The following is a 17,675-nucleotide window of genomic DNA, read 5'->3' as shown; positions in this document are numbered from 1 at the left end:
ATTAAAACCTAATAATTTTATTCATGACATTATTATTATTATTCAAATACATAAACTTATAAACTAAACATAATACTTACAACAAATTTCTTGTTGATTTCCTAAAATAAAATGTTATATTATGCACAAAAATAAAACGACATATTGAAATGATATATCGATACAAAAAGTACTATAGTATTATACTAGGATCTAAAATAAACAAATATTAATACCTTCAGAGGTACTCATATTTATTTTTGAACTTTATATTGTATAAATGACAAAATCTAACTATTAGGTAGTTTTTTTTTACAGATAAATGATGAAAAAATAAGTATATATATATAAAAAAATAATTATAAAAAAGAGGATTTAAATTAAACCCAAAGTTGAAGACCGCTATATGCTAAACATAAAATTTGATGGTCGGTCGCTATATCTAATAGGCAATCAATCTAAAAAAAAAAAAGATTGAATTAATTAGCTGAAATAGAAATTATTTATATTTTTAAAATTAATACATCAACTTAATATTAAATACACATGTATTATGACATAATATAAAATAAAAATATTGAATGAATTTAATTCATATTATAATTAATTATAATAATTATATACCTGTTGATTATGTGTGATATTACATTTTTGTAGTTCTGACCGTTTGTATGTATTGTTTTGAGAATCACTTTTAAGTATATTAAGCAATGCTTTTTTGTAATCGTTAGATATACAAGAAATCTCAAGCTCACGACATAATATTTCAATAGGATTAATGCCATTCATTTTGTCTTTGCCAGAGAGTATTTTTTGTTTAGGAAACCATTGTATTTCTTTAGAGTTGAAGTCACTATCAATTCTTAAAGTTAGAGTTTTGGCTATTTTTGCCCAGTCTGCAGAAGGATCATTAATAAAGACCTGCATTACAGACAGCAACATTTCTCGGTTATCAATTAAAGTTTTTAATGTATGTACCATTGTTTCACGAATAAAACCTTAAAATAGTAATCATATTTATTATTGAGAGAAATATTTAAATGAAAATTTAATAAATCTGCTAACAAACCTGTTAAATTTAGAGGTGTCATTAAAGAAACAATATGAGGAGACATTCTAAATGGTATCAGTTCAGGTATTACTTGTATACTAGTTGCTGTATGAAATGCAAAATTGAAATCAATACCTAAAAATTGTTTAATAAATTAAAATAACAAAACAATAAATAGTTAATCATCTTATATTATAAGTAAAATATTAGAATGGCAGATGTTTATAATATAACTATACAGAATATTGTATCACCTATGCAAAATCCCGTTTTTGTTGAAACAATTGTGTTGGAAAGATGTCTATCACCGATTCCCAACAACCAATGACAAATTGAAAGTACTGAGAAACTAGTAATAAATTTTGATCTCAAGGAAATATACATTTCAGCACAATGACATAGGTTTAATAAAGATTTCCTAAAAATAAAATAGTGTCTTAATATTAATCAATAATAATTAATCAATTACATAAAATATACACAACAATATTATTAAGACTATAATAAATTAGAGAAAGAACAATAGGAGTATTATTATTATCTTAGATCTGACTTAATAGAAGGTTTAAAAGAACACCAATCCCCCCCCCCCCCCATTTACTCTGTTTAAGTAATATAATAAGTTTCTTTCAGAAGTTAGTTTAGTTCTTTTAGATTTTTGCTTTTAATATTAGATTGAATTGATCTATTAACAAACCAAAAGCTATGTGTATATTGGTATAATGTACATTATCAAATTGTTATATTATACAAAGTTAAAACTTACTTTAAAATTAAAATATAAAAAAACCTACAATAGAAGAGACAATGTTATTAGCTTTTACCTTTAAATTCAATAATAGGTCAATCTCTCTAAAATTAAAATTAACAAAAATAAACGTGATAAAATAATATGCTGGTATACAAAGGTGACCAGACCAGATCAGACCTCATTCACAGTTCATGTACAACAGTGGCATGTTCAGGAGAGGGGAAAACTATACCCTCTTCCCCCAAAAATAAAAAAATTCTGTTAGGGTATTGGGATTTAAAGATTTTAAATTCAATTTTTAAATTTAGATCAATTTTTACAGGTCATGCCTGTGCATGACAAGCAAGACCTGTGGACACGCCTATGCTGGTATAGTTCTCTTAAATGCATGTGCAGCCAACGTATCATTTTCTTTTAGAATTGCATATATTATTATGTGTTAAGCAGAACACAAGAGTGCACAAAAAAACCCCACCAAGATCAGTTAGTCAATTAGTAAGAAACTATGAGGAAAGTACCTTAATATATCTTCAGGGATTGATTGGATAAGCTGTTTAAATTTTGCAACAGTAACCATACTATTATTATTTATAGTTGCTTGTACATAGACAGCTAACTTGTTTGATGAATCAGACTTTTCAGACAGCCAACGATAATGTTCAACCATTTTAGAATGTCTAAAAATAATACAATTTAAACTATACCTAATAACATTTTGTAAAAATATTTTATTAAGTACTAACAATTGTTTCATTCCAAATTCTTTCCCACCAGGAAAAGATTCACAAATGAAATCTTTTAATGTGACTGTATTATTAATCCATTCAATCATACCCAATTTTTTTGATAATGGAAATACCTAAAATAATTATCTTTTAATATTTTTAGTTTAAAAAAAAAAAAAAAAAATGTCTTACTAAATAAGTTAAAAGTGATAGTTGTCTGTCACAACAATAAGCACTGTTTGACAATGCATCATTTATCACTTCATGTATTTGTTGAATTCGTTGGTCTTGCCTTAAATCTTCACCAAATTTGATTAAGAAACTATATTTTTTTCCATTGTTTCCTACCATGGTAATTTTAATTGGATTTCTCATTGAACAAATTACTTGAACCTTATATTTAAAAAATAATATTTAGACCATTTCTATTATACAACTAATTTAAGAATTTTACATTTGGTTTAAATGATGCAATAGTAATATGATTATCAATATTAGGTTTTTTTGTTCCAGAATACTGTCCTGGAATTTCTATACTGTCTATATTATGATTAGAATACTGAGCTAGCCACGGACAATAATTAATTAAATGAGTAGACATTTTTCTACTGCAGTATTCATTTTTATGAGTATCTACTTGTTTTTTAATTTCTGTTAATGCTATACAAACATTGTTTAGATTGGAAGTAGATGATTGAAATTCTTCTGTAAATATGAAAAATTTAAAAATAAAATAACATGTTGGCAAAGTAATGTTATATTGTATTCAAATATTCAAGTAACTTACCAAAAATTGATTTAAGACTATCTATAAATATATCCAATGTCTTGAATTCCTTTCCTTTGAATTGTTGGTTTTCTTCAGTAATAAAACAGTTCTTAAACACATTTTCAAATGCCAATTTAATCATAACCAAATTATTTGTTTTTAAACTCTCTTGCACATCATTCATATATTCTAGGAGCTGAGTAAATGGACAGCAAACATTACTTATAGCTTTTACAAACATGTCCAAATTAATATCAGATATTAATGGAACGAGTCTGTAAAATAAAATACATTAAGTTATTGGATTTGTATAATTTTTAATCAAACAAATTTGAGATAATATAACTATTTTAAAATATGATTAATGAATAAGAAAATTAAATTAAATACTTGTCCCCTACTATGCATCTACGGAGTTGACTGGGACGATAATTAAACTTTATCCTTATAAAAGTTCACTTCTATTTTAATAATATAATATCTATACCTGAGTCTAGCCATAATCATGACTATTATTGTAATTTGCCGTGAGATAATTAGTAATAGTTTAATTTGGGGCGTAAACATTATTTTGTTAGCCAAAAATTTGAATTTAATTATTCAGTCAGGACTTAGGAGAAGACACTATTACATTTATACAGAAAAAATTACTTATTCAATTATACCCTACCTCGTTGACACTGACAAAATTTAGAATATTTAGAATGGTATGCAATCTATCTGTTTGCGTATTATTGAATGATATTTTACTAAATAATATTTCTTTATATGTATAATTTTTTTAAATTATTATTAAATTTATAAGTATTTATTTATATTTAATTAAATATAAAAATATGGGGTATGTGATCAAGGGTCACATATTTAATGTGGAAAATTACTTAAGTTGATATTCTTGTTATAACATAGGAAATATTTAAATCTATTTTTTTTAAATAATTGTGAACACAAAAATTGACTATGAAATGAATGCAAAAAAATTATTATAAACTAGTATTAAACTTTTAAATCATTTCAAAAGTGTTAATCATAATAATTGTATGGGTCCATAGAAAGTAATAATTTATTAATAATAAATAAAGGAACAATTACATTAAGTTATATAATAATATATCTATAAACAACATACTTAGCTTTCAAGAATGTTTCAGACCTTTCATAATTATACACATTTTTTTCCATAAAAATTTTCAAAGGTAACTGAATAGCCTTAGGATAAACTTGACATAAACGAATTAAAAGTGGACTGACTACATCAATTAAAGGAGAATCCAAACAACCTAAAATCTGATTTATCCATTGTAAAAACATGAACTCTGGAACATTTTGATTCTAAACATATAATCAATGAAAATATACAATTAAATACTAATAAATTCTTAAGTTAGATAATATATAATACTTCTGAAATGAATGTTTCTTTTAATGAACAGTCAGATAGATTTTCAAACTGTAATATAATAGGAAATAATTCTGATGCTTTTTTGGAACCATATTTCATTGCTTTTAAAACAGATTCTATAAATAACATACATTTCTGATTGTCTTCAGAGTTTTCTGTAAGTATACAATGTAACTTTATAGATGTACATGGTTTATTACATACAAATAAGTTTTATGTGCATTTATAATTTGTTAAAATTGTATAAAATATATTTGTGCTTATAAGTTATGTTAATTGAGTAACTATGTCCATACATCCATAGCCAATGAACTAATGATAAATGAAGTTAAAATATTTAATTTATTTAAATAAGTACAGATTTATAGACTTAATAATGGAATAAATAAAATAAATTGTTTTAATCATGATCTTAAAATTTTTTTTTTAGTATGTAGAACATACCTTTAAAATTTAACTCCTCTAAACAATACTGAGCTAACATCAAATGAGAATCAACAATCATTTTAGTACATAAATTACTATTAAAAGCAATATGTATACAATTTTTTAAGTTCTGTAAAATAGTACGGTCAATTTGTTGTAAAACTTCATCAAGGCTTCTGTAAACACAAACAATGCCAATAAAATAATATTGAAAAAAAATACACTACAAATAACCTACCCAAATTGTATGTTGCCTTTTATTTTACTCATTATCTCAAATAATATATTTTTTGATAATAAATTAAAATCTGACATTTTATGTAAAACATGAGATATATTCTTAGAAATATTTGCAATGTGAAAATTAGTTTTTAATAAACAAATTGGAGAACACTGTTTTAGAGTATCTAAAATTAAAAACAATACAATAAATTTATATATCTGATATCATGTATTAAGAGGACGTAATACCCGCATGTGTTGTCTCCGTCTCACAAGAGTGTAAAATATCAAATTTTACATTCAGCAGATCACGCTTAACTATGTTAGCTTAAAAATTACAGTGAATTGACCTCTTATTAAAATTAAAGGTAAGATTATTACGGAGGGCTTCTCATGGGCTTCTTATTATATTTTAATTTTAAAGTTATTTTTTTAAAGTTGTACAAACAATTTACAATTTTAAAATACTTAAAACTCTCCTTAAAATTAAAATATAATAAAAAGCCAATGAGAAGGCCTCCGTAATAACCTTACCTTTAATTTTAATAAGAGGTCAATTCACTCTAATTTTTAAGCTAACAGAGCTAAGCGTTATCTGATGAACAGAAAATTTGATATGTTACGCTCTTATAAGACGGAGACAACACATCCGGATATAACATCCTCTTAATCTACTTTATTATAGACTTATAGTAAATATTACCTAATTCTGACCAAGCATTTAAATAGTATTTAAGTTTTTTTTCTGTATCAATTGTATAACAACTAGACATTGCTAATATTTTACTACGGCACAGTATCAAATCTGATGTCCAATTTTCAGTATTCTGAAATAATTTATATTAATTTTAAAGTATAATTCTGTGAAATTGCTTGAAAATGTTTACTTCAAATCTAAATTCATTCATGTATTTCTTAGCAACATGAAAATTATTTTTATTTATGGCGCTTTCAATTAAAGCTAACATTGATTCCACTTCATAATTGTTTAAAATTTGTTTAAAACAACATTTTTCTTCTGATGGCAATTCATCTATATCTGTCTTGATCTTATTTAAGAAAATTGATCTGTTAAAATAAATGTGATGTAGTAACTACTATATTAATATATAATATAGATACATAAATAGTATTTAATAATAACCTGTTGAGCATTTTTTTGTCCCATAATAATAATGAGTCAGAACCTATGGGCAGTTGCGATTGCAATGTTTGAATTTGTCTTTTAATGATTTTGGTATTATCATTGGATTGAATTGAAGATAATTTTGTGAAATACTAAATAATAATATACTTAAAATAAATTTACAATTAACATTAAATGAATTAATAGTCTCACATAGATTTCAGACAGTGTTTGTAAATTTAATAATTTATCAGCACGTAGTTTATAATATTGAGGTGATATGTTCGCCCATTCTTTAAGAAAAATGCGCATTCCAAGTTTGCACCATAGCTGTGCTTTATTAAAATCATCACAACATAAAAATATCATACAAGCTTGAGCTGGTACACATGTCTTTAACATTTAAACAAATAAGGTAATTTAAAAATATAAATTGTAAACATTTATTAATATAAAATAAAAATGCATATGTATGCAAAATGTATTACCAATATATAATCTTCTTTATGTCTATCATTTAACCAATTGCTAAATGTTTCTAAAAATTTGCCATCAGATATGCCGTTAAGTATTTCATTTAATTCTGAATGTAAAATCCTATGTAAAAGATGTTCTTTATACCTATAATTTTACCATACAAATGTAAGACATTAAAAAATTCAAATAGCTAATATTTACTGAAATTAGTTTATAATTTAATACTTACCAATTATTGTTCCAAATTTTCTCATAATTTTCTCCAGTTTGAGATTTTAACATTTTATTGATTCCTTTCCAGTCAGATAAATTTTCTGAGCACTAAAATAAAATTAAGAAAAACAATTAATTAGGTATGGGTTATTATTTTGGGATAAGTTACTCAAAGAAAACATTTTAATACTTTATAATATTCTTCAAACAAAAAGTCTTTATCACTTTCTAAAATTATACTTTCATCATTACATTCTAATACTGATTTAAACTTTATTTGAGCAATTCGCCAATCATGCGATTGTTCAGCTTTCAATGCCTCTTTTAATGAGTCACATGATAAATTATTAATTTTTTCCTGAAATATACCTTCAACAACATCCAATTCACCCATATTTTTGTATATCCTTTGAAAAAACAAAAGCTTAATTACCTATGTATAATAAGTAAAAAAACAAAAAATATATATAATGATATTACTCGGCTAATTTCATCCAATTATCATCTAGGCATTTATATGTAATTTTAGATTTTTTTTCAATATGTTCATCCATTTGTGTTGATTGTAAATAATTTATTGAAGTTTCTATAACTAATGCTCCTAATGACATTAATCCACAAGATGTTGCAACTAATAAAATGATACAAATGTTAAAAATAGTTCATTCTTAGGGATAGGAAATACACTTGCCTTCAGTTACTCTATTTGGATCTAAATTAATTTGTGTAGGATAACAGTATGCTGTATCTAAGATAAAGCCCACAAGACTGTGATTACAATGACTGTGATTTATCATAGTAGTTAAAGATTTATTCAAACTTTCAAAATATTGCTGATTAATTTTTGGATTATTTTTCAATCCGCACATGATTGATGATGAAATTATCCTTGCTATATTATTATCCCTCTGAAAAATTAATTTTTAAATTGAGTTTATACACTATTTAATGATGAGAAAGGAAAATCATGTTATACCAATAATAATATATGTATTATATATATAATATATTTACTTTACTCTTTTTCAAATAAGAAAACACCGGGCGCCAGACAAAACCAGGTCTAGTTCTTACATCCATAGACCATTGCTGTTGACACCTCAAGCTCTGCCGGCTCCATGCGTTACAGTGGTTTCTTATTTGAAAAAGAACATGAGCAAGAACTGTTCTAATTTACAGATTTTAAAACATAAATGAACCTATGTTATGATTAAATTTTTTTTATAGAAATATTATATTATTCTTTAAATGTAAGTTAACTCACATTAAGGTGAAAATATAAAATTATATTTCCGATGTATTAAGGAAGTACCAGTGTGTTTTCTGGGACTCATTCAATGTATTTAAATAAAAACGTAATACAAATCACCAGGATACAGTGTTGCTTTTTAACAAGTTAACCGCCATGAGAGGCAATGCTGGCAGTATACAATAGATTTTTGTTATATACCAGGCAGATTTTACAGTGTTATTTAAAATTTCTGAATACTATGTATTTGAAAAAAATATAAAAATAAAAATGTATTACTTCGGAAAAATTGTAATGATTTCCGTTATGCCACAGCGCTTTTTTTGGCATTATTGTAGCACCATGGAAAATGTATTTACAGTCATGTGGAGTGATAGTAATGATCAACTATGGGCGTCAGTGGTCAACATATACAATTTGAGAATTATAGATGGCTGGCAGTTGAATGGCAGTTAACGTGTTAAAAGAAACTATGTTATATCTAGATCAGGATTGTATTTAATGATACTTACTTTGGATAATTCAATTAATGGTTTAATTACAGATGCATTTGTAATTTCAATATCAGGAAAATCCCCAATCCTATATTTTCTATACATATTAACAGATGATTCACGTTTTTGTGCTCTTTCTTTTTTGAATATTTCACGTTTAATATTTGTTTGTACATTTTTCATTGCAAAATGTTTACTTAATATTGATTTGTCACGTAATATACGCACTTTTTTTTTCTGTATAAAATCTGATGTTGAATTTAGTGTATTATCTAAAATATAACAATTGAGTACTAAATATTATAAAATTGAAATTAAACATTATATATTACACTGTGCAGTATATTATATTATTATTATTGAAGTAAAAAGAACTATAATAGAAAATTATTAATTTCATTAAAATTTAGAAAAAATAAAAGAATATACCTAAATTTTGATTCCAGATTTGTTGACTTACATCCAAAGTAGATACGTTAATTTCATCCAATGACATTGGAGAATAAGAATCTAGAGTTGAAATATTATTAGTTAGTTGAGTTTGAAGTACAGTGGGTGGAAACTGTAAAGTTATTGTATTTTTTAGTTGGAAGGTTTGCTTAATAGAAGGTTCAGAATTTCCAAGTGTATTTGAACGGTTAAGTTGGCTAATTATAGTATCAGCATATTTAGGAAAAGTAGACAGATGTTTAGCACGCCATGATGCTGTTAAATTATAATCTTCAAATTCACAAGCATGCAGAGGATATTGAAATATTTTTTGATTGTAATCTGGAGAAGTGCAACACGATTCTAGTAGAATGCTAACAAAGTTTCCTAAAAAATGTGATTCAATGTCTGGTGAATAGAGTTGATCCAAAAGAATTAGTAAACGATCAACACATTTCAGTGGTAATCTTTTATCATCAGCCCAAAACCTAATAAGTAAAAATAAAAAATGATTAATTCAATTTAAGTTATTTAATTGTATTAATGATTTTGGCAACCTAAATACGTTATGGCGAAGTTCATCATCATTATCCATTAGACCATTTAATAAGACCTTTTTACATTCTTCTGTAATTTGTTTAGACGTATCAGCGTTATTTCCTCTATACAATTAAAATACCATTAAAAAATATTATTAATTTAATACATGTATATATATTTTAAATATAATAATTCTTTAACTCACAAGTAAATTTCATAAGTGCAATACATAATATCATAAATTAACTTTCTATGATTTTTACTGTATTGTTGAGAAATGTCAGCAATTATTTTTATTAATATCATGACATTTTCAGCACGAATAATTGGTATAAGTTGTAAAGTAATGTTTAAACATATTAGTTGATTATCAGTTCCGCTAAATATTAAGAAAAACGGTTTTAGTATTTAAAATTTAAGAATTTAAAATTTCTTACAACAATTTATGTTATATAAAGTAATATTTTTTATTTAATTTTCAATCGAAAATATGAGTCAAGACTTTTGAATAATGTACAAATAATATGTACATAGGTAACTAATAATTACAATTTTGAAATTTCAAAATAGGGTCCAGATTTCTCAATGCGGTCAGCAACCAGAAATATTATTTAACTAAATTCACAGTAATAATCCAAAAATTGTGAATAAATATACTGTTCAAATTACCAATATAACTAAGTCTTATTAAAATGTTCTACTTATATTTATATAATTTTACAATACATAGAACTATTTAAATATCGTATTGTTTAATATATCATTAAAAGTATAAAACTATAATAAAGTGTTCACAAATACTACTTATTATATTTAACTTCCATGTCCAACCAGTGCTCGAATTAGCAGAGTTGAAAGGGGGGGGGGGGGGTGAAGGCATACAGAGTCCACTTTAATTTTTTTATAGATTTCAGCATTCCCCTTTTTTAACTAAGCGACGAATGCTAGAAACAAGTACCTCCTGGGGATGTCTTTTTTTTTTATTTGACTTATACAATATTTAGTATAATAAGCACAATAGATGGTTAGAAAGAAGACAAAATATAACAGAGGGACTTGAGTGGAGTCGCCCACTAGCGGACATTCCAGCTTTTTTTTTTTCCTGGGGATGCCTACTTTTGAATTGTCTCTTCATTTATTTTTAGCAAAGTAATGGTTATTTTTTCCTGGGAAACGGCTATCATCTAACAGTCGATGCATTTACTATCAGTATTATAACTACATAAACATACATAGTTAGTGTCTATTGACTTGCTAAAATATTTTATTTTCATGATTTTACGATAAGAAAAATTAATTAATTTTTTACTGCTTCACTATTTATGCTCTGTTAACTGTGTATGCTACAATAAAATTAATTTTTTAAATTTTTTTAACCTTCTTTAAATTTAAATTTTGAGATCAATATGATCTAATTATTTAAGCTAAACATAATGCGATCCAGGGTTTCTTAAAATTGTATGATTACTGGCAAATGATAATACTCTAAGATACAGGAACGTAATAATATGTCTGGAGTAGTGAGAGAGAAATTACTTAGAAAGTTAGAAAATGGGTTATTGTTGATGACTGTATGAAATATACCTATAACATAGAATAAAAGGCACTTAACAATAAAATAAGTGTCAGTAATAAATATTCTAATGTTGTTGGGTTAATTATTTAATTTACTACAATATGTGTAGGGGGACATATTCTCCTATGGTTACTGTGCATGATAGAATAGTTTTCTAAACTAAAATCAGCATCTGTCCTCAATTTTTGTTCTAATTTAAGCACTGGGTACAACCATTAGCGGTCAGGAGCTGATAATGTATAAAAGTATTTTTCAGTGGAGCGTAATATAATTAGGGCTAGGATTTATAAGTAAATATTTGCTTTTTATTAAGTGCAATTAACCTCATTTAACAAGGGTGAAATGTATTTTAAAAGATTCCCCATCTATATAGTTATTCTAACGTTTACCTTACGATTTCATCATAAATACATTTTTACATATTTTGTCATAACTACATAATTTCAATACACTAATTTCTATTTATCATAATAATTTCACATCAAATAAATATATTTTCTTAAATGTCAATTTTAAAACCTTTAATATTATTAATTATTCTTATTAAAGGAGCACACAACACAAAAAATAAGTTTTTTTTATTTGAAAGAATGTTCAATTCTAAGTATAATGGTATAGGTTTTACGTTTCTACTCACATTATTCAATAAGTAATGAGCAATTGAAAAAAGACGTGTGACGTCACTGGGCCGGAGTCGTCGTAATTGCCTATCTTATACGTTTAAAAGTTCCTCGCTTCACACAACTATTTATCAACCTAAACATTTTATTTTTGCAATTTAATTTACATGTAAATATGTGGTTTTATGTGCTTAAGACGATGCAAGAATCAGAATTTCATTATGACGTTTAGTTTTTTAAATATTAAAAATCTTAAAAGAGACATTTTGGTTAAACCGCACGTCATGGCGAGCGGCGCGTGGCGTTCGAACAACGTGTCCGCCGTTGAACCAAAATGTCTGTTTTAAGATTTTTAATACTTAAAAAACTAAACGTCATAATGAAATTTTGATTCTTGCATCGTCTTAAACACATAAAACCACACATTTATAGGTCAATTAAATTTTAAAAAGAAAATGTTTAGATTGATAAATCGTTGTGTGAAGCAAGGAACTTTTACACGTATAAGATAGGCAATTACGATGACTCCGGCCCAGTGACGTCACGTGGCTATTCTACATCTCTTAATATCTCTTAAAGTAATATTTTTTTTTACATCGTATCTTCACAAAATCATTTCATATAACCATAACTACAATAATTTAACATTTAAAAAAGATTTAAAGAATTTTTTTATTTGTGTTGTGTGCTCCTTTGATAAACTATTTAATATTTATTTATATGAATATACATTTACATTTTTTATTGCATAATAAATATTAATATATTTCAGTTTTTTAAGTATATATAATTCTGAACTCTGGTAATAATAATTTGAAGCACAAATTGTACATATTTTTTTTAATACAAATACATACTTGTCTTTTAGCATGTTGAAAAAACCATTTAGTTCTGTAATTTTTTCAAATGGATTATTAATTATGGACAATCTATTTAGAATCATTTCTAAACACTGAGTTCGATGAATACCTTGAAGTTTCTCAAAAATATGAAATAAATCATCCAAATAACTTAAACAAAATTTAAGTACAAAAACATCATAAAATTAACACATATTGTTAAAAAAGTATTAACTTATGAATAATAAATTATAATAATATCTTTTATGTTGCAAACTTTATTCAAGAATATTGATAATGATATTTTTTGAATTAAAACAATTTATTATTAATATTCAAAGAAGAAGAAAGGTGAAATAATAACTGTAATATATAAAACAAACATTTATTACCTGTCAATAATCTTTGAGTAATGCTTGTGGACATAATAAAGACAACTTAAAACTTTTGTTGCATCCATGCTTTCAGAAAATGTTAAAACCGAAGACAGACACTGCACCAGTTCCATTTCATTAACTAATTTTTCAAAACAAATCCTGTGCAAAAATACATTTGTAAAATAGATTCATTACATCTGGTTTAACACATTTATAATTACTTTAATAGCATTCCAAATATCTCTGAACTAAGCAAATAAATCACTTGGTTGTTATGATTTAAGATTTCTGTAAGTGAACTCAAAAAACTAGAAAACAAAAATAATTAATTTTAAAAAAAGGGCGAGTCAGCGGGGAGAGCTTTGTTGAACATTATGTGTCTACACTCTAGAGAGTCATTAAATTGGTAGAGTTAAATTTAAAATTCAATTATATAAAACCAATGTATAGGATAAAACGGTTCTGATAGTCAGTCAGCCAATATTATTACTAAGTAGGTACATTTTATGATATTATTGCGATTAAAGTAATTTATTTTACCATTAGGCATTAATAACCCAATAGGGTAAATTAATTTTTTCAAACTTATGAGGAATCTTGTATTTCATTTTCAAATCTTAGATTTAAAAAGAAAATTTTAAATGGATTTTCAACTCAAAATAATTTGTAAATGTTTGTGAGTTTTACAAAATTTGTCAAGAATGCTCATGAAAAATAACTGTGGATTTAAGCTCAACTTTTTGTAAATTTTAATTAACAACTTTTTACAAGGAATCTTGTATTAAAATCAATAAAAAAAACACTTCAAAAATTACCTATAAATAGCTGTGTATAGTAAATGCTAATGTTAATATTCAGTAAAATTTTAATGTATCTACAGTAATTTTATATTAGAGCTACACCAAAAACTGAAATTGATTTTGTCAAAAACTGATTGGGCGTAATATTCCCGGGTTTCCTTAATTTTGTTTGTTTTTCCCTGCGCCTTTGGAATCCACTGGAAATTTTTAATTTTAACTCCCAAATGCAGTAACTAAATTCATATTTTGACCGACAAAGATAATGAAGAAGAAAATCAAAGCATTTTTTCAATTACTTATTACATACACAGACACACATCATTGTAAAATCAATAGATTCATAGCTCTGCTCAAAAATTAATTGGCATAATAATTACCTTTTTTTATTAAATTCATTAAATGGTATAATACCATTAGCAGATAAGATTCCAATTAAATGCAAACCACATTCTAATGATTTGTTATTTATTTGATTTGGTTTTATTAAAGATAAAAGTTCATCATAATCCATTTCCAGTGAACATTTCCAATTTTCAACAATAAATCTACAAAAAGATACAAAATACAATTATTTTTAATTTTTCAATACAGCCAAATGAAATAAAATTTTAACTTTCAATTTTTTTATTTCCCTTATAGTCCAACCCTTAGACAAGCATTGACATATATCCATATATATGTTTTCAAATATTGTGCCTAAAAGAGCAATGCTGTTTATACGGCAATGTTTTATTTTATTTTATAAATCAATATATTTATTATGTAATATATAACCCCTAAAGTTCAAGTTCTTCTGATGTACATATTATCCAATCCAGACTTTGGCAGTGAATAAAATCTATAGGAAGTGGATAAGCCATAAAATATACAGTATACACATTACACATCTTATTAAGGATATATTCACACATTCTAGCTAAAAATATGAAGATACAAGTAAGATGTTCTATTTAAGTTACATATAATAGTATACGTCGTTTCCAAAATGAATATTTATTTTTTTTCATTATTAATCTGCTCTGAGTAGTACCTGTGTGGCTGTGTATTCTTAATTTGTTTCTTTGAGGATTAAAGACAACAAAAACAGTAAAGAAATGTTAATATGAGCAGTAGCTCACCCTCCTCAGAGGGATTTTTATTGGTTTAGTTTTTAAATACTAATACAATACTAGATTATCTAACTCAACAAACAAATGAATGGTCTATGTAGCATATACTATTTTATTATAATTACATACTATCAATAGTAAATATTAAATAAAGCATAATGGAGATTAAAAGTTCTAATTATATTTGAATATTAATCAATTTTGAAATATTTTTTGATAAATAGCTCTTCATTCTCCATTTGTAATTATTATATATAAATTATAATCATGTTATATAATATAAATATATGCAATCAAACAATTTAGTTTGTACAAGATGACCCATAAGCGTGTATATCAATCTTAACTCTTAAGCATGCTTAACATTTATAACACATATTACACAAATTTCTCTCATGTAGATAATATCTATAATATTATTGGTTGGTAAAATATAATGTATAAGGTTAATTTTGATTCATTTTTATGGAATAAACATATTTACTTGATGAATTCCATGTTGTGCTTAAATACATTTTTTATTTCACTATGGGATACTGACAAAAGAAAACATAATAACTTTTTAGCAAGTTGTTTCTCATATTCAGTGGACGGAACTGCAATATTATGCCATGAAACTAACATTGATACCTAAAAAATATAAATTTTTGTATAGATTTATTGAAAGTATCAATAGAGTAAATAAAACAATTTAAGTATTACCATATCAGTTATAAAATAGTTTAAACTATTTCCAAGATGTTTATCTAATACAAATTGCATTAAAGGACCAAGCCAGTGTTTCGCATATGGTTCAAAATTAGTTTCACAGTTGATTATCAATTTTATAAGCAATATTTTTGAATTAATTGTGTTTGTTGTTTTATCACAGAACGCTAATTTTAAATTATTCATCCAATCTGGCATATTCTCATTAGGCTAAAATATATAAAATAGAATCCTAATAATAAATGTATACATACATAAATATCAATAAATATATTTTCAAATAAATTGTATACAATTTAGAAAAATATTTATTTTAAGTAGTCATCATCGAGTTTTTTAAATTCCAACACCAGTTTCATAGTAATATGTCAGAAAAGCAGTAAAAATTAAGTCTAATAGTTGTATGAAAAAATCTATTACTTTCATCGCACTTCCAATTGTATTTTCTGAACTTAAGTATTTTATAACGGCACACAAATGTGCCATACATTCATGATTATTGAAACTGTCCATTTCTAGTTCAACACTTAACATTTGATGACAAGATTGAGACTAATAACAAGTATAAAAATGTTTCAATTTCAAATAGAGTACAATTGTTTTTTTAAACTTTATTTTAGTACATCAGGTGATGAATTATCTGCTACAAAGTTTGATCTTAAATAAGAATTATTATAATCATAGCTTCCCAAATCTTCAACAAGTGTATTCTTAAGATGACTACTCAAATCAATATATACTTCAGGTATATTCTGATTTGATTTTGTTCTAATGTTAATTAGTTTTTTTTTCCGTTGTGGTATCTGAAAAAGAAACACACATTATTTTTAAAATATTCCTAGCATAAAAAATATCAACAAAGATCGTTTAAATTATAAAATTAATAATACTTGAACACTTTTTTATAATTGTTATTATACCATTTCAAAATCTATAGGAAATTCATAATGTATTGTACAATCTACTAAATTTCTCCAAATAAATTGTTTCGGTGGACGCTCAGTAAACAGAAATATTGTGTATTTATTAAGATCATCCTCAGTATTGCTTATAATAGTTATAAGCGCGTTATATGAATAACAATGTAATTGTCTAAACAAATGTTTTATTTCATTTGATCCTTTAGTGTAATCAACATTACTATAACGAACTTTTACAGCACTATTAACAAATAAATTATGTGTATCAACAAATACAGTTTTATATTACGTAAATTATCTTACGAAGTTCTAAACTGAGTTATTAAATTTTTAGATTGGCTTCCAATATATGCGGATGGTATTGTACATCCATCATTAAGTTCTATGTTGGTAAAGAACTTAAACATCTCTTCTATAAGCTTAAAACAAGCTATTTTTGATATTAATAAATGTCGTGCCTAAAATAAAAATATAAGACTAGTTATTTGTTTTAAAATGAAGAACAAATATTTAGGTTATACGCATAAACTAACTTATGGTATTAACATATCGTTGGTAAATGTTAATCTAAGCTATAATTCCTAACTATTAACTGACTAATTTATAAATCTTATAATAAATTCAATAATAATATATAAATTACTTTTCCACTGTCATTTGCCAAAATATTCTCATTTACTGTCTTCAAAATAAAATCAATTATATTGGTATAAAATGTTGTAATTACATTTTTCCTACAAAAAGACATTATGGGGATAAGGAAAATATTTATAATCATTTCTCTTCTACTTTCAGATATAAATTCATTTCGAAACTTTTCATATACAAAATTACAACATAGAAGTTGAGTTTCATCAGATAGTCTAAAATAAA

The 17,675-nt window shown here is 25.2% G+C and overlaps 1 protein-coding gene across 2 annotated transcripts; it reads right to left on the bottom strand.

Annotated features, from left to right (window-relative positions):
• Positions 1-251: 251 nt before the first annotated feature.
• Positions 252-5,458, bottom strand: LOC111039961 (DNA-dependent protein kinase catalytic subunit-like). Of its 2 annotated transcripts, XM_022323639.1 has the most exons (13): positions 5,342-5,458; positions 5,122-5,279; positions 4,678-4,832; positions 4,405-4,607; positions 3,294-3,550; positions 2,961-3,211; positions 2,699-2,899; positions 2,525-2,640; positions 2,300-2,458; positions 1,285-1,448; positions 1,049-1,165; positions 604-977; positions 252-437 (listed from the first exon to the last, which is right to left on the bottom strand). In XM_022323639.1, the coding sequence occupies exons 1-13, from the start codon at positions 5,416-5,418 to the stop codon at positions 360-362; spliced, it is 2,310 nt and encodes a 769-aa protein (XP_022179331.1). In that variant the 5' UTR covers positions 5,419-5,458; the 3' UTR covers positions 252-359. The 2 variants fall into 2 exon arrangements, with proteins under 2 accessions (XP_022179331.1, XP_022179332.1); XM_022323640.1 differs by lacking the exons at positions 5,122-5,279; positions 5,342-5,458 and having other exon boundaries at positions 4,405-4,591; positions 4,678-4,791.
• Between the last annotated feature and the right edge of the window lie 12,217 nt (positions 5,459-17,675).

The sequence above is a fragment of the Myzus persicae genome, unplaced genomic scaffold, assembly GCF_001856785.1.
Source record: "Myzus persicae strain clone G006 unplaced genomic scaffold, MPER_G0061.0, whole genome shotgun sequence".
NCBI lineage: Eukaryota > Metazoa > Arthropoda > Insecta > Hemiptera > Aphididae > Myzus > Myzus persicae.
Note: the sequence above shows the minus strand (reverse complement) of the source record. Positions and strands in the feature narration are given on the sequence as shown.

What these genes read in the sequence shown, in the direction of transcription:
- LOC111039961 (XM_022323639.1), bottom strand. Translation starts at nt 5,418, where the DNA reads ATGTCAGATTTTAATTTATTATCAAAAAATATATTATTTGAGATAATG. An exon ending in TAGTCTTAAATCAATTTTTG is followed by an intron (nt 3,212 to 3,293) that starts GTAAGTTACTTG and finishes TCATATTTACAG; the next exon opens with AAGAATTTCAATCATCTACT. An exon ending in ATATCACACATAATCAACAG is followed by an intron (nt 438 to 603) that starts GTATATAATTAT and finishes TTTTTTTTTTAG; the next exon opens with ATTGATTGCCTATTAGATAT.